This window comes from Euleptes europaea, chromosome 6, assembly GCF_029931775.1.
Source record: "Euleptes europaea isolate rEulEur1 chromosome 6, rEulEur1.hap1, whole genome shotgun sequence".
Taxonomy (NCBI): Eukaryota; Metazoa; Chordata; class Lepidosauria; order Squamata; family Sphaerodactylidae; genus Euleptes; species Euleptes europaea.
In genome coordinates, this window is record NC_079317.1 from 72,918,976 (window position 1) to 72,941,361 (window position 22,386).

A 22,386-nucleotide genomic window follows, 5' to 3' on the forward strand; every position below is an offset into this window, starting at 1 on the left:
GTTCAGCTAATCAGCGTCATACATTTGGGAAGCATTGTCTGATCCTTGGTCTGACCAAACAATGTGTGTTTTGTGCCCCAGCTACCTTGCCTTTTCTCTGGTCCATAATATATGTACAAAATGGAAAGTATCTCTGTGTATGTGCAAATAAACAATGGCTAATGCACAGGGAAAGCACAGATCAGTGTGTCCCAATATCAGTTGTGTATTTGTATCCAAAGACTTATCAGATTTTCCTGGTTTTGAGAGGAAGCAAAACAGACGAGAATGCATATTGTTGCAGATATCCTACATTTGCTTATACATATAAACCTTGGAACTCAAGGAGGTGGAGATAGGTTTGTCAGGCTCTAAGTGGGACTTGGTGATCTTCTGGAATTACAACAGATCTGCAGACTATAGAGATTAGTTCCCATGAAGAAAATCTCTGGTTTGGAGGATAGAATCTATAGCAATATACCCCACTGAGTTCACTCTCCTCCCCAAGCCATGCCCTTCCCAGGTTCCACCCCCAAATGTCTAGGAATTTCCTAATCTGGAGCTGGTAGCCCTGGGTGAAGATTTTCAGACATCCCTGAAAGCTTCCCCAGTGAACCACCAATGTAGTTCTTCATTGCATGTTGGGGGAGAGTCTCTCTCCATCCTGCAAAATTTCAGGAATCTGTATTTTGGTGGGGAAGATGCTACTCAACAGACAGTGACAGAACGGGGCCCTTTTGAATTCTTGTTTCCTAGGCAACTGAAGTAGGATTAATTGTGTCTGCAGGAACAGTAGAGCTTTGCCTGCTGCTGTGTAATTTCTTAAAGCTCACTTCTGTCACCCCGGGTCCACCAAGGTATTGACTAAAGTCACCCAAATTGCTGCTAGAAACAATACAGAGGGCATGTAACTGCATACCGTATTGATAAGAAAAGCTGTCGCTGGGATTTTTCTGAAGTCTGCATTTAATATAAAAAACGCATCAAATTATTACAAGTTCATGGTCTGAGAAATAATATCAGTTAACATCTGAAATACTGAAACTGTCAGTTCTGGTTAATGGACTCCCAAAGAACCTAACCAAATTTAGTTATTTATTTATTTTAGTTTGTACATTAACTGCTTTCCCACCAAATTGGTGGAAGGCTTTAATGGACATTCAGTAATAAAGGGAGGATATTTTCTTTCAGTGGGTACTGGGTTTAGGCAAATTGCAATGTCACATCCATGTCAAAAGTCACCTCCTCCCACCAAAATTCAAATTTAAATTTCTTGCCTCGTATCACATTTTCTTACCCTTTTCTCCCATCTTACATCATGTGTAAGCAGGGTTGCCAGGCCTCCTGCAAAGGCAGGACACATCCTGCCAGCAATCCTCATTGCTTGCCAGTGCTTGCAGCAGGTGGGGAAAAAATTAAAATGTTGGTTTTGCCTGTGGCATGATGCCCTTTCCAGGGAAAATGCAGACATGATATCTCATAGCTCTGGGAATCACCACATGGACTCATGAGGCTGTCTTATACTGAATCAGACCTTTGGTCCATCAAAGTAAGTATTGTCTCCTCTGACTGATAGCGGCTCACCAGGGTCTCAGGCAGAGGTCTTTCACATCACCTACTTGCCTAGTCCCTTTAACTGGAGATGCCGGGGATTGAACCTGGGACGTTCTGCACACCAAGCAGATGCTCTGCCATGGAGCCATGACTCCCCTGTCTATTGATTGATAGGCCCTGGTTTTGCCATAGAGTTTTCAGCAATTTCTAGAGTGGCATGACATCAGTTCTGGGTTTTCCCAGAAGTGATTGTGGCTCTTGCGATGCCATATCTCCTCCCCCCAAACTCCCAAGCATGAGCTGGCAACCCACTTGTTTGCTTCTCTATACATGTGTTCTGTATGTCACACCAACCCTTTGATTCTAAATATTTATACTAGTATAACTGGCTGCTATCCTGTTATGTTCCATTCAGCCTTAAAAAAAACCTTTTCAGAATCCTCTTCAGGTTTTTCTCAGTGTTAAGAAGAAAAAGCCTACTCTGGAGACACAAAGGACGATGTCAGTCAACAGCAGTCCCATCCCTCTTTCAATACCCAACTAGCCTCTGGCCTTTAGTATCATTACAGGCACTAATGAATCAGTTTCTTCTAGACTCCATGATGTGCCTTGGGAGAAGAGGAAGTCCTAGATGATCCACACTCTGTAGCCACACTAGGATTTCTGTTACTTCTAGATTCTATTGTATATCATAGAGTGCCCTCCAAGACCACAATTTTCTTAAGATGAACTGATTTCTACAGTCTGGGGATCTGTCCAGGCCCCATTTTCAGGTTTGTAACCCTAGTAACTCTGGCTTTATATGCTCGGTCTGGTAGGGCTCAGTAACAAGTCAAGGTCCTGTGTTTTGCAGAAACGGATGTTTCTGAACTTCCTTCAAGGGAAGCCCCACGTAGAATGTGTTACAGTAGCCTGATCTCAATGTGAATTCTTTGTTTTCTGAGTCTAAAGTCAGTGGTGTCTACCCAAGCCACTGAAAATTCTTGCACTGAATAATGCTACTTTTTTTAGAATGCTGAGCCCATTCCAATTAATTACAAGTGCGAATGAGCTTCTGAATATTTCAGCTTTCAGTTCTTGTTTGAAGGTTGTCTTGGCTATTAGATATCTGTATGCTGCTTTGCCTCATCTCAGTAGATCTATGAATGGGAATAGTGGTATGTTTGAGCAACAAGTGCTTCAGCTCAGGATTCCTGCTAATTTTGCTTATTTTACACAGCATTCCTTGGATATTAATTCCTTGTTCATCTTAGTTTGGAATTCATCTGGTGAGGTGTTTTGGTTCAACCGGTTCTACTATTTTAACAGTCTATTCTAATTTTGCACAAAGCCACAAAAGCAAGGTATTCTGATCACAGTTTCCAGTATTAGTAAGTTCCTTTTTAATTTGTTGCTGGGAACTTGCCCACTTTCTTCTGCAAAATTCCTGCCCTAACCTTTCAGCAAAAAGGAGAAGCTGCCATATTTTGTATGAATTCAGCATTAGAGTCCTTTTAGGCAGGAATGTGGTGCATCTTTTGATGTGTTAATTAGTCCTTCTGTTAAAAACCTAACCCAGCAGAGCTGATCTAGGGAAGCCTTTGGATCACACCACTGTGCCGTCATGGGAGATATGCTGAGGCTTAGAGGCCTCTGAGCTAGTCACATCCTTTTGGGCATGTCTTTCAAGGAGCAGCAGTGGCATAGAAACTCTGGTCCATGTTGAAAGACACGCAGGAATTTCTGTCTCTTGGTAGCTTCCAATGCCCACATTGTGATCTTCCTTGGAGTCCCTGCCAGCATGGTGTAGTGATTAAGAACGATGATTTGGAGCGGTAGACTCTAATCTGGAGAACCCAGTTTGATTCCCCACTCCTCCACATGAGCGGCAGACACTAATCTAGTGAACTGGATTTGTTTCCCCACTCCTACACACAAAGCCAGCTGGGTGACCTTGGGCAAGTTACAGCCCTGTTACAGTTCTCTCAGCCCCATCTACCTCACAGTGAATCTGTTGTGGGGAGGGGAAGGGTAAGAGAATGTAAACCGGTTTGAGTTTCCCTTAAGTGGTAGAGAAAGTAGGCATATAAAAACCAACTCCTCCTCCTCCTCCTCCTCCTCTTCTTCTTCTTCTTCTTCTTCTTCTTCTTCTTCTTTCCTGACCTTCTGAGGTAAAGTGGGTGGATGCAAAAGATACAGCTTTGTGGTACTTTGGTTGTGGAACTCCTTTCTCTCAATTATTCAGTTGGCATTGAAATTGTGCAGTTCTTGACCTAAAGTGAAGATGTATTTGCATGGTCCTTTCCTTAGTGGGGTTTTTTCTTCTAAATTTAGTGCCTACTCTGGTTTTATTTCTGGCTATTTATTATGTTGTATTTTTATATCTTATTTTAAGCTGCTTCTAAAGTTGACGGGCACTATTATTTACAGATATATCTGCATCTGCTTTTAAGATGGTTTATTGGCGATGGTATTTTAAATTGGTATGGCTGCTGCTACAGATTAAAAATGGTGTTCTGCTGTTTTACTACTTTTGAGTTTGGAATGTGTACTTCTATTTTAACTATTTTAGAGGTTGGCTACTAATGTTTTTACTGAATGTCACAAGCTGGCCCCAGTCATGTTTTTGGCACACAGAATATAACTGTTTTAAATATGAATATGAATGCTTTTATTGGCATTAAAAGGAAATAGTACAGTTAAAAGGAAGTTTACAGTAAAATCATGATGTAAGGGCATGCAGATATCATACGATAAAACTGTTTTAAATAAATAAATTGATGCTAGGGATGCTTGAAAAGCTGCCTGTATGGCTCATTCTCTGCTTGCCAGTTTCATCGAGCAGTTAGCCGTTTACAATTAGATTGAGCCTGTTTACCAGGTTACTTGCATATTCAGTCACTACAGTAAAATACAGTATAATTGACAATTGGGTATATGTATGTTGTCAAACAATCTAATGGAAATCCTAGTTTCCTCCTTCCCAGACAGACCTCAGCAGCCAATCGTACAAATAAATGGGTTGGTCTATGAACGAACACTTGAGTTTAACATTTAAGTCTTTGTTTCCAAGGATATGTTATACACGCAAACATTTGTGCATCATTATTAGACTTATAGTTGCCTTCTTCCAGTCATTTCATTGTCTGACTTGCCCATCTATTGCCCTGGTAGAGAACTGATTTCATGTACTCTGCTGATGGAAAAGCACAAGCAAGGGAAATGAAATGAAACTGTACTACCACAAGGAAACAAAACACAACCACAGCTACTGCTCAGCTACAAAGCAGTTCAGCAGCTGTCCAACTCATATTGTATTAAGGCAAGGACATCCAAGGCTATTCATCGTTGGTGCATTCACTTTCTCACCATCTTCACTGTGCGGTTCATAGCAATCCTAGTCATAATCAGACAGTTAAACTATTAGAGGTGTACCCTTCAAAAACTCATTTTTGGTTTCATTATTTGGTTTCATTATTTCAGAAAGGGCATGATTAACATTCTGTAGAACTGTATGGCCTCTGGAGGTTGGATACCAAGTCTCCTGAAATAAAAACAACTGAAATAACCTGAAAAAAATCCTGAAATTTCAGGAGATAAATTTCAGGAATGTCAAAATTTTAGGTGTGTCTTGGTTCACTATGGGCATTTCCGAAATGAAACAGGGAATTTCAAGCACTGTTTCATATCAGATATATTGAAAAGCATACCCCTAGAGTCAATAGTCCTCTAAGAAGCAATTTCAGCCTTTTATCTAGACTCATTATGGATTCCAGTATATGACTAGGTCCCCCAAAAAACTGGACATACACAGACTGCAAATACAGGGAGCGGATCCAGAACAATGGCCAACACTACCATATATACTCGCGTATAAGCTGAGTTTTTCAGCCCCAAAAATGGGCTGAAAAAGCCGGCCTCGGCTTATACGCGGGTCAATACGGGGGGAGGGAGGGAGGAGGGAGGAGGGAGGGGGGAAACTTACCGCCGTCGCCACCGCGCCCGTGCCGCTTCCTGCCGCCGGGAGCGGCCTGGGGCAGCCTCCTGCAGCCGCAGGAAGGCTGCCCCAGCCCCCCGGCCCCCGCCGCCATTTTTCCCGGGCGGGAGGGGCCATGGGAAGCCTCCTGCAGCCGCAGGATGGCTGCCCAAGGCCCCCCGCCCCCGCCACCATTTTTTTCTGGCGGGAGGGGCCTTGGGCAGCCTCCTGCAGCCGCAGGAAGGCTGCCCCGGCCCTTCCCGCCCCCCCCCGCCATTTTTCCCGGGCAGGAGGGGCCTTGGGCAGCCTCCTGCAGCCGCAGGATGGCTGCCCAAGGCCCCCCCTCCGCCATTTTTTTCGGGCGGGAGGGGCCTTGGGCAGCCTCCTGCAGCCGCAGGATGGCTGCCCCGGCCCTTCCCTCCCCCCCGCCATTTTTCCCGGGCGGGAGGGGCCTTGGGCAGCCTCCTGCAGCCGCAGGATGGCTGCCCCGGCCCTTCCCTCCCCCCCGCCATTTTTCCCGGACGGGAGGGGCCTTGGGCAGCCTCTTGCAGCCGCAGGATGGCTGCCCAAGGCCCCCACGCCACCCGCCGCCATTTTTTTCGGGCGGGAGGGGCCTTGGGCAGCCGCAGGAAGGCTGCTCCCGGTCCCCCTGGGCCTCGCCGCCGCTTCATCCCGCCGGGAGCGGCCTGGGGCAGCCTCCTGCAGCCGCAGGAAGGCTGCCCAGGCCCCCCCGGGCCGCGCCGCCGCCGGACCCTCACCGCTGGAGAGCCCTGTCAGGTAAGCCTGCGGGGGGGGAGGGGTTATAAGCCGACCCTCGGCTTATACGCGGGTGCCTAATTTTTCCCCATTTTTGGGGAGAAATTAGGCACCTCGGCTTATACGCGGGTCGGCTTATACATGGGTATATACGGTATATAAAATTACATGCAAAAGTTACCCTTTTGAATTTAGTGATTGGTGCAGTGTACAAGTAGATAGCACTGATATCTACTTTTTGTATACATTTTGCAGTCTGCTCAGTGGTGGAGAGATTAGGTATGAAGACATTGAAACACAAGCCATTACCACCATCACTCAAAAGATTCATACAATCCAGCAATGCTGGATAGACTACAGGAGAAGCGAGATTTTAAATAAAACAAATATTTCACACACACACACACACCTGTACACCAGGGGTGGGGAACCTTTTTTCCACCAAGGGCCATTTGGATGTTTATACAAAATTATCAACTTAAAAATTAGCTAACCAAGCCCCAAGCAGGCAGCTGCCTCAGATGACCCCCAAACAGGAAGGCATCCAACTGGTGGCACACTTGCCCACCTGGTGGCACAGGATGGTCTGTTGCACCAGCTGGGCATAGCTGTCCAGCCACATGCTGGAGTTGCTCCTCCTCATGGTCGAGGCTGGATTCTACAGCCAGCTCCTTCTACCTCCGCCTAGGGCTGTAGATTCAGTTCATCCTGAACTGAAAAACAGCCGAATTTCCCCCGATTCGGCCGTTTTTCAGTTTGGGACGAACCAAACTAAAAAAAGGCGGGAAACAGGGGAGCCGAATTCGCCGACCGGGGGTTCGGCAAACAAATTCAGCAGATTTGGGGTTCCCCCCATGCACCTTCAGGGAAGAGGGGCGGGGGGTCTTTAAACCCCTCTGCCCCCCCTGCACCTTCACGGGGCTTCCAGGAAGGCATGCGGGGGGCCCTTTAAACAGATCTGTGCCCCCCGTGCGCCTTCCTGGAAGCCCTGTGAAGGCTCGCGGGGGGACGAATTTTCCCCCGAACTCCGGATCTCGCCTGAATTTCGGGGATCCGAAGCGGGGAACTTCGAACTTCGGCACGGCCCAAATTTAAAAGGGCCAGATTTTGTCGAAGCCGAACTTTACCGATTTTTTTTTCAACAGCCCTACCTCTGCCTGCAGGCATGAAATGAGGACACACTGGCTAAGAACTCACCCCCCGCGCATTCTGCCCCTGCCCCCTTTAACCCCTTCATTGTCGCCACTTCTGCCCCCAGCCCTCTTGTAGTACCTAGGGAATATGTTTCTCCACGGCCTGGGTGGGAAAGGGTTAACACAGTTTTTTGGGTGGTCCTAGCAGCTCCATAGCTAATGACTCTTCTGCAAGGGGGAAAAAAGGTTCCTTTTCTCAGCAAAACATACATCCGCCTTGAATAGAGGCTGTTCCTGTCCGCTGGAGAGGGCAGATCGCCAGTCTTAGATCCTTCTGAGCTAGATATCTGCCAGGACCCACGAAGGGCCAGACCAAATTATTTGGGGGGCTAAACAGCCCCCGGGCCTGATGTTCCCCACCCCTGCTGTAGACCTAGGTATAGGCAACATATATGTATATGTATGTATTTATCTGCAGTCAGATGTAATGCTGACCAGCTTCCAGTGCCATCCTTTGCCAGACTGAAGGGGTCAGTAGTTTTGTGAATTAAAAAGAGGAAAGTGTTTTTTTAAGAGAGATGTAGTTTTCTGACTCCTACTTGGACTTTCTTCATTGTGACATCTGTGGAGGAAGGGAGGAGAGAGAAGTCATTCTCCTTGAAATAATTCCTGTCACAAGCTTCTGACACACAATGTTTGCTGGCTGTAAAAGAACAGAAAGATAAAATGCATAGACTTATTATTTATGGCCTGACTATGTAAGTTTCAAAAAGTAAAGGACAGTAAGTTGAATGAAAGAGAGAGGGATGTGCTGTAGCCCTGGCTATAAATAAGACAGCAATTTATGCAGATAATAGTCTCTTTTAGAACAATGATGCCATGGAAGCTTATTGATATTTATGGTTTGTCATAGACTGTGGTGGGGAGGGGAGCACAATGTACACATACAACTTACCAAAAATGTGCTTGGCTTTCCCAATGCTAAGGATTTGATTAGATTCTGTATTTTGCAAAGATAAAAAGAAAATGTATCTATGAAATCCAGTCCCAATCTATCCATCTACCCCTATCCTTTCCTTAGCAGTAGGGCTGTGCATATTGGCAAACCCAAACCAAAAATAAACCCAAAATTAGCAGTTTCAGCAATATTCGGGTTTATTTTTGACCAAATACCAAAATCTGGGAATCTGCTTGAAGCCAAATAGTTGATTCCCAAAAAACCTAATAGATATTTAGCTTTTTGGGTTACAGCTATTCACCTTTGCTCAGATGCAAGGCTCTGTGCCTTCTCCCTTTTTTCTATCTTTGACTGGTTTTGTTAGGACCCCATAGTTGGGACCCTTTTGAGGTAGGGGTTGTGCAATTGGAACCAACTTGGTCAGACCAAACTATCCATCATCCTTCAGTGGATTAGTCTGGAAGGGTCATTTTAAAAGATGGGGACCACCCAGTCCTGTTCGGAGGGATATACCTTTGAATTAAAAAGTGCCAGCTTCAACAGCTGTTGATTCGGCTTCTGAAGAAGACTCCTCACCGATGTGGATGAGCAATCTCCTTCAGAAGAGCTTCCTTGGTCGTGACTTCAGCTGGCTCCCATATCAACACCCCCCATGAAAACCTGCTCACAAGCTGAAGGTCGCCCCAAATAGTGGCTTCATTTCCCTGCACAGACCATCTCTTGAAATTAAATTTCAGATAGCGAGAGATTAATGCTGGAATACTATGAGGCTGCTTATTTAGAAGAATAAGAAGAGTTGATTTTTATATGCCGACTTTCTCTCCCACTTAAGGAAGAATCAAACCAGCTTACAATCACATTTCCTTTCCCTCCCCACAATTTAGTCAGTTTCATAGCAAGTGTGGGTCAGTTTCAGATTGGACAGTTGAAAGAACACTGAAATAATCACAAAAACACATATGTGGCTGCTTATTTGGTCAGTTTCACAGCGAGTGTGGGTTAGTTTCAGTTTTCGGTAGTGTGGAACAGAGCCAGGCCCATTTTGCCGCCCTCCCCTTATACACATCCTCTTATAGGCATGAAAGCCTCTCTTTTTTTGCGAGTGCGAGGCTACTGATGGAATGATGAATGTCACAAATGACCGTCCAAGAATTTTTTATGTTCTTATGACCACTGCATTGAGATGGAGAAACAAATTGTTTTTTTTTTTGGGGGGGGGGGGTCCAGACCCTTCTCTGCTTTGGCTGTAAAATGGCCACTTGGTTCAGATGAAATGAAGAATCCCAGTGCAGGGCTGATAGAGGTTGGTTATGTATTTAAAAAACACACACCACAGCCAATTATAAAGCAGTGTTTGGGGGTGAAGGGGCCCCATGTGTGGTTTAGAAGCTCTGCATTTTTGCTGGAAATGGATAATTGATGACAAGGTACTCCTGGAATTTCTTTGGGGGACAACCTGGACAACCTCACCATGTTAAGGTATGCATCTTCCTATACTTCTATAAAAATGTGTTTCAAGATCATGGGACAAAGTCAGACTTTTAAGAGATTGGAGGCAAAAACATCAGAAGGTTGAAGATATCAGTGTGACTCCTGCCTTGCTTTTCACTATAACTAAGTCCAGCCATTCAAACCATGTACACATGCTCTAGCCCTGCCCCTTGGAAGTCTACGCATACTGGCACTTCTGCAGGGAACTGTGCATAGCTTTTTACATACCATTGGGACACCAGTTTTATGCACATGGATATCTGGTGAGTTAGGTCTAGCAGATAACGATCCCACTCTCCTCTGTAAATAAGAAGCATATGTGCTTTGAACAAATGATCTGGGCTCATGTTGAGTTTAGTCATGGTGGTAGACCAGCTAAGATGGTCTGCCACTGGAAGACATGTGGAACCAGTAAAAATGTTAGATCTTCTGTACTCTGATTCTGTACAATAGAGATTTCAACCAGTAGTGATAGTGATTTAAAAGTATGAACACCATAGACTGTTGTATTTTGGGAAGCATTTCTGAAGAACACCTGTAAAAAAGAAAAGAAAATTGGAGTGGTCATTGTTAAGGAAAAGGTGCTCAGAGTTAAGATCTTTTCATTTCATATTCAGGTTTCCAAATACATATTTTTTAATTGTTTGTAACTATAGAGAGGAGATATAAAGAAGTACAAATCTATGCTACATTTAATATTTTGGTAGAAAAGGGAGTTTCAGCAGGTGCAGTTTGCTTATCCCTGCACAATATGGGAATTTTTCTCAGCTTGGCTTCTAATCACACTGTTTACAGCTGCAAATATTACTGTATCATGGGCTACTTAAAGCTTGGTGCCTCTGCGGTCTTCATCAATTAGCTGGCAGGCAGAAGAAGGATCAACAGATTTGACTCCCCTCCCTATCTTAAAAGGTACCTGAAGGAACAGGGAAGGCACAGGATTGCAATATGGGGCTTTACTCAGTAAACTCCCATGAAAACAGTGATGTGAGAAATCATTGTCATTGAATTTTTGGTATCCCTGTGGATTTTAGCCTAGTAGGTTTCACATTTAGTTCTCTCAGTAAAAATTTTTATTGTAAATTCAATAAGCACCAGTCCAACAAGGCATTTCTACCTGTAAACAAGATTGGAGATAAAATGTATTAACGGAAGAGTATTAGCAGTACAAGTCTCCACAGAGCTTTATCAAGTTTATGCTTAGCTTCCTCAGATTACTAGGAACCTGCTATGAGAGACTGAAAATCCTTGGTGTTGTCTTGAAGTATTAGGTTGTTCCTTAACAAAACTGTGATGCTGAAGGGACTGAAACGCAGCAGAAGTCTTTTGACCTGAACAGCGATGAGACTTATTAACAGTTTTAAGCACAAAGGCTGGCTGCTGCTCAGGAGAGACTCCCGCACCCCCCACAACAGGCACCTTGTGAGGTAGGTGGGGCTGAGAGAGCTCAGAGAGAACTAGCCCAAGGTCACCCAGCAAGCTTCATGTAGAGGAGTGGGGAATCAAACGTGGTTCTCCAGATTAGAGTCTACCACTCATGTGGAGGAGCAGGGAATCAAACCCCATTCTCCAGATAAGAGTCTGCCGCTCTTAACCACACTGGCTCTCAGATGATGTCTGTAAACCTTTCTTTCTTTCTTTCTTTCTTTCTTTCTTTCTTTCTTTCTTTCTTTCTTTCTTTCTTTCTTTCTTTCTTTCTTTCATTCAAATGTTATTGGAGAACAACAATAACAATAAACAATTAGCAACTAAAAAAAGCAGAAAAGACAATTTTCATGATTTACAATACAATATATCTATATACACGTCTGTAAACCTTTCTTATGGGTTTGCTGTTGTTTTGGTTTTGTTATTTTACTGTTTTTATCTTTTTAATTTACTCATTTATCTTTAAATGAATTCATTTTACTCTCTTACCCACTTTAGGCCTCAGTTGTCTGGGGCAAAGGCCAACATGTTCATACTTTAAAATAATGTTTAAAGAAATTATATCACTTTTATGGACTGTAATAAGATTTGTGATCATATGCATGCTGATGAACCTATCCATGTGTTTTCCCTTTATGTGCAGTTTTTGTTTCTCTGAACAGGGCACTCTTATCTTGAAATAATTCAGTATGTGCTAGCGTTACATTCCTCATGATTTGGTACAAAAAACTGACAACTGCTTTTTACCCCTCCTTTGTGCATGGTTGCTTTCACTTAACTGCTATGCTGAGAATACTAATTCTCTTTATATCACATTTCATTTTAATGTTCATTCAATATAATTTAAACACAGCGATGTCTCTGAGGATAATAAAGATTTAGTTGTTTCAACTTCAATTTTGTCAATACTAAGCAGTGTAACTTTCCTAAGAGAGGAAAAATTTGGTCTGAATTACCATGCCAAGAACGGATTTTATAAAAAAGTATATATATAGCTTTCTTCTGTGTTCTCCCAGTTATATTGGGTCCATATACTTTTGTTTCCTGTGAAATTAGATTTTTCATTTTTACAGTTTTTTAAGAGAGTGGAGGAATTTTATATTTTTGTTTTGTGAGCATTTTCCACTTTGTTTTTAAAATCACATTATCACACTATGTTCGTGATCTTCGTACAACCTAATTCAAGACAGTTAATCAGCATCTCTGCATCGTTTATTTTTTAAAGAAGTAAAACCAAGTGAAAAACTGCAATCCTGAGACCACTTTCCTGGGAGTAAACCCCATTTAATAGACCTGAAGGGGATTCTGAATAGAATGCTTGAGACAGCACTGACAGTTTCTTGACCAGGCAGTATCCACGGCTTTGCTGTTCTCTCATTTTAGGCAACCAAGAACATAAATCGGGCAGAATCCTAAAGTGCTTCCCCGTTATTCTTTCCTTCCAATCCATTCAGATTGCCCTTGTCTTCCCCCTCTATTCTTTGTCTCCTAAAAGTCAAAACAGATGATAGGCAAGATCTTCACAGGGATTTAAAAAAAAGCAGTTTCAGGCATGTGCAACTCGATTCAAATAAGTACCATGCAGGAACAAGAGAGGGGATTTAACACTCAAGTTGGGTACTTGCAGCTGAGCTTATGTCATGTTTGCAAGTTGCAAATGGGCAGCCCATTCCTGGGGATGTGTGGATCTGTGGCAGCCGGGAGGGGTGCAGCCACGCTGCCTCCTCAGAGGCTTCCTGGCTGCCATGGAGAATAAAAAAAGCCTTTTTTTTAAATAAAGAAGGGAGAAATGGGGAAAATGCCCTCATTGTAAATAGCAGGGCTGCGACACCAAAAAAGGTGACTTACACTGGCGCAGGGTCACACTGCCTCCAAATGACTCCCCCCCCTCAGGAATGAGATCACAGAGCCCATTTTTTCTTGTCTGTTCTGCAGATTGCTTCACCTTATTCCTTCTTAACAGTGTGGTACAATGCAACAAGCTTTTCATGCACGGACCATCACACATAACCAACTGATTTCCTCCCACCCCCCTTTTTTATGCCACTGTTCTGCTCAGCAGGCAGTTGTTTAAGTAGGTTGATTCCACCCACTCCTTGCATGGCCCCAATGCAGGGTCCTCAGGGAAAATATACAGACTTGACTGTATATTTATAGGAAACGTGGCTGTACAATTGATGAAAGGCCATAACCTGATTCCATGATAACAAGAAATATGGTAGGAGTCTGAGCTTGCCCAAACAAATACACATTCAGTATTTTGGGTAAAACAAAGATCAACAAATGATAGCTATACAGCCAGTTGACCTGTTCAGATGAGCTGAAAGAGGATTATAAATAATGTCTCTGTGTTAGATGCTACAGAATCTGATCTTTGCCTGCCTTTCCCTTTCACCAGCAGACTCCCAAAGACTTCTGAAAAGCCATTGCTGAAGAGTGAGGGGACCCTTGTGTACTAAATATTTTTTATTTAGATGATTGCTATGTCACCTCTCCATAGCAGTAGAAAAGGGCAAAAGTCCAGTAGCACCTTAAAGACTAAGAAATTTTCTGGCAGGGTATGAGCTTTTGTGAGCCACAGCTAGCTGTATCTGAAGAAGTGAGCTGTGGCTCACGAAAGCTCATACCCTGCCAGACATTTTGTTAGTCTTTAAGGTGCTACTGGTCTCTTGCCCTTTTCTACTGCTATTGACAGACTAACACAGCTACCCATCATGATCTACCTCTCCATAGAGCCTGCTTGAGGTGGCTTACAAAGTGAAAAAAGTAAGAACATCATTTTTTTGAAAATCATAAAAACTGTAATAATGAGTAAACTTTTAAAAGGCCACTATTAAAACCCCAGCATTAAAACATACAGCTCCTTAAAACAAGTCTCATAAAACAGTTCTCAGGCTAGAAGCAGACTGTAAAAAAGAAGAAGCTTAAAACCACTGAATTTAAAATGTGGGTAAAAAGAAATTATTTAGCTTGGCACCCAAAAGATGGTGGGCTAGGCACCAAATGAGCCTCAAGGGAAAGGACATTCTACAGGTAAAGTGCCACCACTGAAAAAGCCGTCTTTGATTACTGTCCACCACGCCTCTGAAAGCAGAGCAACGGAGAATTGGGAATGTGAGGAAATGGGGTGGTGGGGTGGCTATGAAGCACACTGCAGTTAGGAGGGAGAATCAGGTGAAATTGCCTTCATCTCCCTCTCCCACAAGCTTAGGAAACACAGCAGAGCACGCTTTTCCTTATGCAGGAGAAAGGAAGGGTGGTTTTACTATCCTTAGGAGTGCCTTGTATCTCATGCCATTTTATGTATTTGTTTGTTTGTTTGTTTGTTTGTTTGTTTATGGATGTATTGCTCTTATATCCCGCCCTCCCCAGCAAGCCGGGCTCAGGGCGGCTCTCAGCACAGTCAACCTTATAAATATAATAAAATACAAGAAAGAGCAATAAAATGACATTAAAATACTACCAATGAGCCTGGTTTGCTGGGGATGAGGGCGGGTTATAAATTTGAATAAATAAATAAATAAATATAATACAATACTTCCTTGACTCCAGTTATTAGCTTATGAGGAGTCTTGAAGAACTGCTGGATAATGGAGAAAGATCCACCTCTGTGAGCAGTTTCTGCTGGCAGTTCGTAGGCGCCAACTCTATAAATTTAATATGCTATATTTCTAGCTCTATGGCAGGCATGGGCAATTGTGCTGTCAAATTGGGGTTTATACTTAAAATACAGAATGTTGTCCTGAGTAACATAAATAAATGAATGTGAATCTAAAGGTGTGTATCAGATTTCATCTCATTATTACTATGTTCATGGGAGCTAATGCGTTACAAACAAATGGTATACAGGACAGGCTACTGAAGGCAAAGGCCTCACGTTCCTCTGTCATTTGATAATTTTTTTCAGTTAATGGAGTCTCTTTGTGGTTAGCACTGAGGCCAAATGTAACCTATGAGTACCTCTTGTTGGTGAAAAAGTGCCTTGGAACATGGCATGAAATTTTTTGCCTATATTGACTATCTCTGCCATGGCCAAAGATGGCTGCCTTTTAGAAAGCTGCTTCCCTTTCTCTTTGCTGGGACTTGTTTACTGGTATAACTTTCCTACAATGCTAAGATGGTGTTAGATAAGAAGAATTTGGCTGGTTGGCATGTCTGCTCTGACTTGGACGTCTAAAAGAGTGATCATGATGAGTAAATGTAAAATGGCTACCCCTGGTGCTACTTCACTCTCTTTAGGTGTCGTAACTAGACATTCTCTGTTGCCATGCCAACTGGTCCATTCTCTTGTCTCCTATGTGGGGCAGAAGAGGGACACTAATGGTTTTGCTGTTTATGCTGTATTTTTCAATAGACAATAGCAGCTAAAATGGCTCCGAAGGCTTAGCAAGAAATTCCCATAGGGAACCTAAAAGGAATAACACTTGAACAGCACAGATCAGTTAAACAGTCCAATTAAGGAGGAGCCTGGTAATATTCTTTTCTCTGCTCACCTGTGAGCAGTTACAATTTGATTACAATTAAAATCCTAATGGTTGATATTTTGCATGCTCTGTTGTGATTGTTAGATTGTTGTGGTACATTGCATAATAAATCTGAAGCACCTCTTTGCTTTCATGGCACTTGAAGCCCCTTTTTATATCATTTGCAGCAGTTTCTTTGCCAGCTCCATCTGTGATTGCAGCTTGCATGATGGCTTGGTGGCTCTGCTATTAACTCCAGTGCAGAAGTTACTCTTTAAATATTAATTGCAGTTTCTCGTTTGTAACCCACTGGGTACCTTGAGAACTGCAGTACAGAGGAAATTCTTTACATTCCATATGGAAATGTACTGCTCTGGGTGCCTCAAAACCATTCACAAAATTTCCAGCGATATCCTTGGCATGAAGAATGGTGTAAAAAATAAATCCATAGCTTTAATTATCCTTATCGTATTTTCTTTTTCTTATATTTTGATAATATCTTTGGAAGCATGGCTAAAGCTCGATGGCTAGACTTCCTGCTGATCAAAAACTTTTGATTAATGGAGTTATATGGGAACTGTTACCCATGCATCCATCCTATGTGATTCCACTATTCATATATCATTGTAGGAAATCCAGAAATGGGAAAATTACTATCACGGCAAACAGATTTTGGCAGGCCTTGCTATGGTGGTACCTTGGAAAACATTTTCAGAAAGTTCTCTTGATGGAATTGTTCTCCTTTCCATCCAGCTCCCCCAACTTGATTAAATTATCATCATCACTATTATTATTATTTCAAGAATTCAGTGTTCTACAAGTATATGGCAAATGTATGAAGTGTTCATAAAGGTAAAGGTCCCCTGTGCAAGCACCGGGTCATTCCTGACCCATGGGGTGACGTCACATCCTGATGTTTCCTAGGCAGACTTTGTTTTACGGGGTGGTTTGCCAGTGCCTTCCCCAGTCATCTTCCCTTTACCCCCAGCAAGCTGGGTACTCATTTGACCAACCTCGGATGGATGGAAGGCTGAGTCAACCTTGAGCCGGCTACCTGAAACCAACTTCCGTCGGGATCGAACTCATGAGCAAAGCTTGGACTGCAGTACTGCACCTTACCACTCTGCGCCACGGGGCTCTTCCATGAAGTGTTCATTCATTGCTAATATTATTGTATTTTAAGCATTCTTGTAAAGAAGGATGCAGATGTGGTGGGATATCTCTATATCTTAAATGGTGTATCATATCATGACTCACACTTTCACAGTCCTTCTAACATATTATGAGAGGATCTGGTAAGGCCCTAGGCCAGTGGTGGCGAACCTATGGCACATGTGGCAGAGGATCCACTCAGAGCCCTCTCTGGGGCATGCACGCCGTCGCCCCAGCACAGAGTTCGCCTGAGTTCAACGCTGCGCGGAGGGGACAGCTCGCCTCAGGCACCGGCTGCTGGAGCGAGGGAAGGAAAGGCGCTGCTGCTGTGCTCCAAGGCTCGAGGTGGAAAAGCCGGCACAGGAGCGCAGCGTGGCTGTCTCCAGGCTGAACGCAGCGCCTTCTCCTTCCCGGGCCAGAGTTGGAAGAGCAGCTTCTCGTTCTCCCAATCAGCGGCTCTTGGGGGCCGACGAAGCCGGGACTGTGAGCGGAGGAGGACGGCGTGCCTATTGTTCCTCCCCATACCAGCTGCGGGGTTTGGGGCGTTTTGGGGGGGAGGCCGATCCAGGCGCATCCAGTGGGATCTGTTGTTACAGCTCCTGTTGTGGGCAGAGTAGGGAGGCGATCCCCCCGCCGTCTGGGTCCTTCTTTGGGAGCGGGCCAAGCCGGCACGGTACGTTCGCCTCCTTCTTTTCTGCTCGCCGCGTGTGCTGCTCACTCTCCATGCGGCCGCAGAGAGCCGGGGAAACTTTCCTCCCAACTTTGTGGTTTCCAGCCGAGGGCTCGGGAAAGGCCCTTGTTAATTGGGGAGGGGCGCTGAAACCCCCCCCCCGGCATCCCTATCCTCCCCCCCTCCCGATTTTGTTCCAGCCTCTTCCAAGGAGACTTGCAGTGGGGACGAGGGATGACAAACTGGCAAACTTCCTGCTGCTTTCCAGCTGAGCCAGGTTCTCCATCGCCCCCGGCATTTAGTGCCTGGTGGTGCAGTGAGCACTAGTTGTTTTTTCTAAACTAAAACCTCAGTATTCAGGTTAAATTGCCATGTTGGCACTTTGCGATAAATAAGTGGGTTTTGGGTTGCAGTTTGGGCACTCGGTCTCTAAAAGGTTCGCCATCACTGCCCTATGCCTTCAGCTCCGTACCAGTTCCAGTCTCACTTTCTAAACTCCCTTTGAAATCCCTTGGTGAGAATGTCTGCTGAATTACAACTAGTAATGAAATGGGGAAGACTTGTTACCTCCCCAATTAAGTTTGCCTCATTACTCTACTGATAAAATATATAATAAGGCTGGAGTTAGACTGATCGAGTTCTGTGTGACTCATTGCTTAATAAATCTAAATGGACTACCATAATTCCCTTCATCAACAAACTCCACCTTTATATCTACAAGAGGCTGCAGTGTGATTGATTATGGTTTATGCTCTTTGAAATTGTTGCCTCTTGTCAAGTCAGTGAATATTGAAACCGTAACCGAAAGTGATCATCTCCCCCTTTCATTTTTATTAAATTTCCCAATAAAGACCTTCAGTTTTTTAAATCCCTCCCCTAATGAGAACAAGGTTTTAATCCTGACAAGGATTAAATGGTCAGAATCTACAGAAATTGAATTGTTCAATATCCTCCAATCTGACTTATTGTCCAAACTAAAGATGTCTATAATTGGCTGTTCCTCTCATGAGGAGGTACTAATAGCCTTTTCTCAAGTTATAGAGCAATGTAGCTCTATAGCCAAACCGATACGTAAAACTACTTTTGAAACATCGACCTGGTTTGATTACGAATGTTTAACTCAAAAAAGGAATTTGTGATCGGTTTTTGGGAAATCTAGGAAAGGAGGCCAAACAATCGATATGGAGCAATATTTTTCATCAAAAAAAGCTTATCAGGAATTAGTGGCTAATAAAAAGAAAGCCTATTATCAAAAAAGATGGGACCAGCTCTTTTTATCTCTGAAATCAAGTGACAGTAAAATCTTTTGGAGAACAATTTCTTGTCTATTAAACAACAAACCCTTTCCTGACTATCAGTACTGGGCAAGTTATATGCTAGACACCTTGAGACCCGCCTCTCGGAGTGGTCTCAAGCTAAATCTATTATTGGCCCAGAGCAAATAGGATTCACTAAGAACAAATCATCTTTAGATCACTGTCTCGTTTTATCCTTTCTTGTAGAAAAATACATGAAGATTTGGGGGGGGGGAATTGTTTGCTGCTTTCATAGATCTAAAAAGTGATTTTGACTCTATTTCTAGAGAAAAACTGTGGGAAAAATTGTCAAATCTAGGAATTGACCCCAGGCTGCTAATACTTTTAAAGAAATTACACTCAAACACCACCTTCCAAGTTAAATACTCACCTAATGGTGGACTGACTAAGAAAATTTTAATTCAAAGAGGCGTTAAACAAGGGTGTGTTTTAGCTCCCCTACTTTTTAATATTTTTCTTTCTGATTTAGCGCAGTCATTGGGTTCAGTTAATGGTCACCCACCTAAATTAGGTTCCCAGTCTTTACCTCTGCTTCTTTATGCGGATGATACCGTCATTCTTTCTTTCACCAAAGTAGGCCTCCAACGATATCTAGATGCTTTTAATAATTATTGCCACTCGAATTTACTTTCTATTAATTCCTCCAAATCAAAAGTAGTGGTATTTTCCAAAAAATGGTCCTTATACAAATGGCATATTGGGAAGGATTCAATCGAACAAGTTAAAAGCTATAGGTATTTGGGAATTACTTATAACTTTAATCTCAATTGGTCTATACATCGACAAAATACTATTAAAGCCACCAGGATTTCCTTAAATCAACTCAAGCAATTTTTCTACGCAAAGGGGAATCAGTGTGTTCCTGCAGTGATCAAAATCCTGAATTTGAAAATATTCCCCCAACTTCTGTTTGGTGTCCCCTTATGGCTTGGAACTCTTAATCAAGAAGTGGAGAACATCCAAGCCATATTCCTTAGACAAATATTGGGGATACCTAAATGTGTTTCATATTTTACAATTTGTCTTGAAACCGGGCAAAACTTGATTGCCACCAAAGCCTGGATTCAAACACTAAGATATTGGCTCAAATTATACTTTCAAACTGAGCCAGGTTCCCTTTTATATATTTTGAAAAGTGAACTTCATTATTTCTCATGGGACATATTGATTAGATCTAGACTCTGCCAAATTGGAATTGATTTAGATAATCTTGCTCTGGCCAATGAATCTTGCATCTTTAAAAGAATCAAGCAACGTCTCCTTGATGTAGAATTGCAGAATTTTAATCCAGCTCTTCCCCCCATCTGTTCTCCGGCGGCCCTAGGCCTTAATAATGGATCGGGTAAAATGGCTAGGTATCTAGATAACCTAGAGATATCTTCTCATCGCCACGCTTTTCTATTAGCTAGGGTTAACGCATTCCCATCTAGGATGCTCTTAGGCCGATACCTTCAGATCCCTAGACACGAACGCCTATGCACGTGCCGTTTAAATTTGTTGGATACAATTGACCACATCCTTTTAGATTGCCCCTTCTATGTGACTTTGCGGGATAAACTGCTATTTACTTTGCTCCAGTACAAGAGTTACAGGAGTAATGAAGTGAAATGAAAATTTCTTTTGAGTGATCATGATCCTAAAATTACGGCTACCATGGCTGAATTTCTTTCAGGAGTTCTTAAAGAACAAGAAAAGTTTTATTAACCTGACTTGTAACTTATATATATTGCCCTTTGGAGGTATATTGTTGTTGTTTTTTATCTCTGTCTTTTGGTATGCCAATAAAGGTTAATGAAATGAAATGAAATTAAACTAGTAATGAAGCTCAAGACAATGCATTCTCCTGAACTGAATAGAGAGCTGGGATTCCTGTCTCATTACCAATGCTGATTTCTCCACGCCTACTACCCCTCTGCATATCACACCTAATCCAATCATGCCTGCTAATGTCATTTACCTGCTATTGACATTTGCATACTGTTGCCATTGGGTATCTGAATTCACTCTTCTCTACTTAAGGATAGATGTACTCACATTCTAGCTGTATCTGAAGAGTGAGCTGAGATTCATGAAAGCTCTTATCCTACCAGAAATTGTGTTAGACTTTAAGGTGCTACTGGACTCTTGCTCTTTTCTACTGCTACAGACAGACTAACCTGGCTACCCATCGTGATGTTAGAACAATTCAGCCAATAATTTCTTTGGGATCCAAGGTATTGTTAGGGGACACATGACATACCAGCTTTATGAGGTTAAGCAGGTCATTGCCTATATTAATCACCTTGAATTACCATTGCCATAAATACTGCGTGATTGTCTGAAAGTTAGTAAGAGTAGCCAGTTGCAAGTATTTCTTTGAGTTTACTGCAATTAGGACCAGTTCTCTCTTGAATTTCCATGCCTAATGATCAGTAAAAAAAATTTGTTGACAAATTGCCTTGTTTCTACCCCTGTGGCAGTTATTTGGATATGCTTGCTCATCTTCCTGCTCTGTAGGCATAAGAGATTAGTTTCCTTTCTTCAGTATTGTTTCATAAAGGTATGGAAATATCAGAAGTATAATATATCTATATAAGATATTAATGTTTTATTTTTCAGCATTTTGTGAAGAAGGATGCAGATACGGGGGGACATGCATCACTCCTAATAAGTGTGCCTGTCCATCTGGATTCACAGGAAGTCACTGTGAAAAAGGTAATATTCCAAACTTTTCTCACTGATTTATTTTGGCTTACATTTTATTATATATAGGGAAAATTGGGGAGGGGGGGAAGTCCTCAGGAGAAAAATGATGTGAAGTGTGAGGCCCCACCCGCACCCAACCAGGCCTTTCAATCTGTACTGTCAACTTACATAAGGGAGTACAGAAGTGTGTTAATTTCACCACTGATGTTCACGGTACTGTGTATGTAGAATGTCCAAATGCATGTGCTGGGCCCCCACTGCTGTGTGCACTCATTTGTGATAGGCTGATCCTCATTTTTTTTAATGCATGTGTAGAAGTTGTAGAAGTTGTACAGAAATCAGTGCATATCAGACACTCAGTGTGCCTTCTGTGAACATAAGGTAGAAATGTGGAGAAGAAAGGGACTGGTTTGGGACACCCCTTACAGCAACAGTCGCAAGATTTTTGCACAGAAAATGGCAGTTCTCTCCCAAATGCTTATCATTAGGAAATGAGGAGGTAGGGAAAAAATGAAAACCTCTTAGCTTTTTAATGTGAACTGCAGTGCAGTTCTAAACAGAGTTACACCCTTCTGAGCCCATTGATTTCAGCTGACTTAGAAAGGTGTAACTCTACTTAAGATTGCACTGCTGGTCAATTAAGTTCAGTTTGTTACATAGAAAAAAAATATGGTGAGGACGGTTTCAATGGCGTATTCCTTGTGTTATATACTTGTGAGCTACAATAATGGTTTCTGTGTGCAAAAGAGACCCTCATCATGCCTGAACCTCTTGACATGAGGTGGCAAATTGGACTGCAGTGCTGTCATTTAAAAGTTGGCTGTCCAGGTGCAGAACTGGACACTG

The 22,386-nt window shown here is 42.9% G+C and overlaps 1 protein-coding gene across 1 annotated transcript in view; it reads left to right on the plus strand.

Annotated features, from left to right (window-relative positions):
• Positions 1 to 22,386, plus strand: part of NELL1 (neural EGFL like 1) — a 560,206-nt gene that overhangs the window by 435,121 nt on the left and 102,699 nt on the right. The window contains exon 15 of the mRNA XM_056851927.1: positions 21,454 to 21,549. Within this exon, the coding sequence (XP_056707905.1) occupies positions 21,454 to 21,549 (96 nt within the window). The remainder of the gene's footprint in view (positions 1 to 21,453; positions 21,550 to 22,386) is intronic.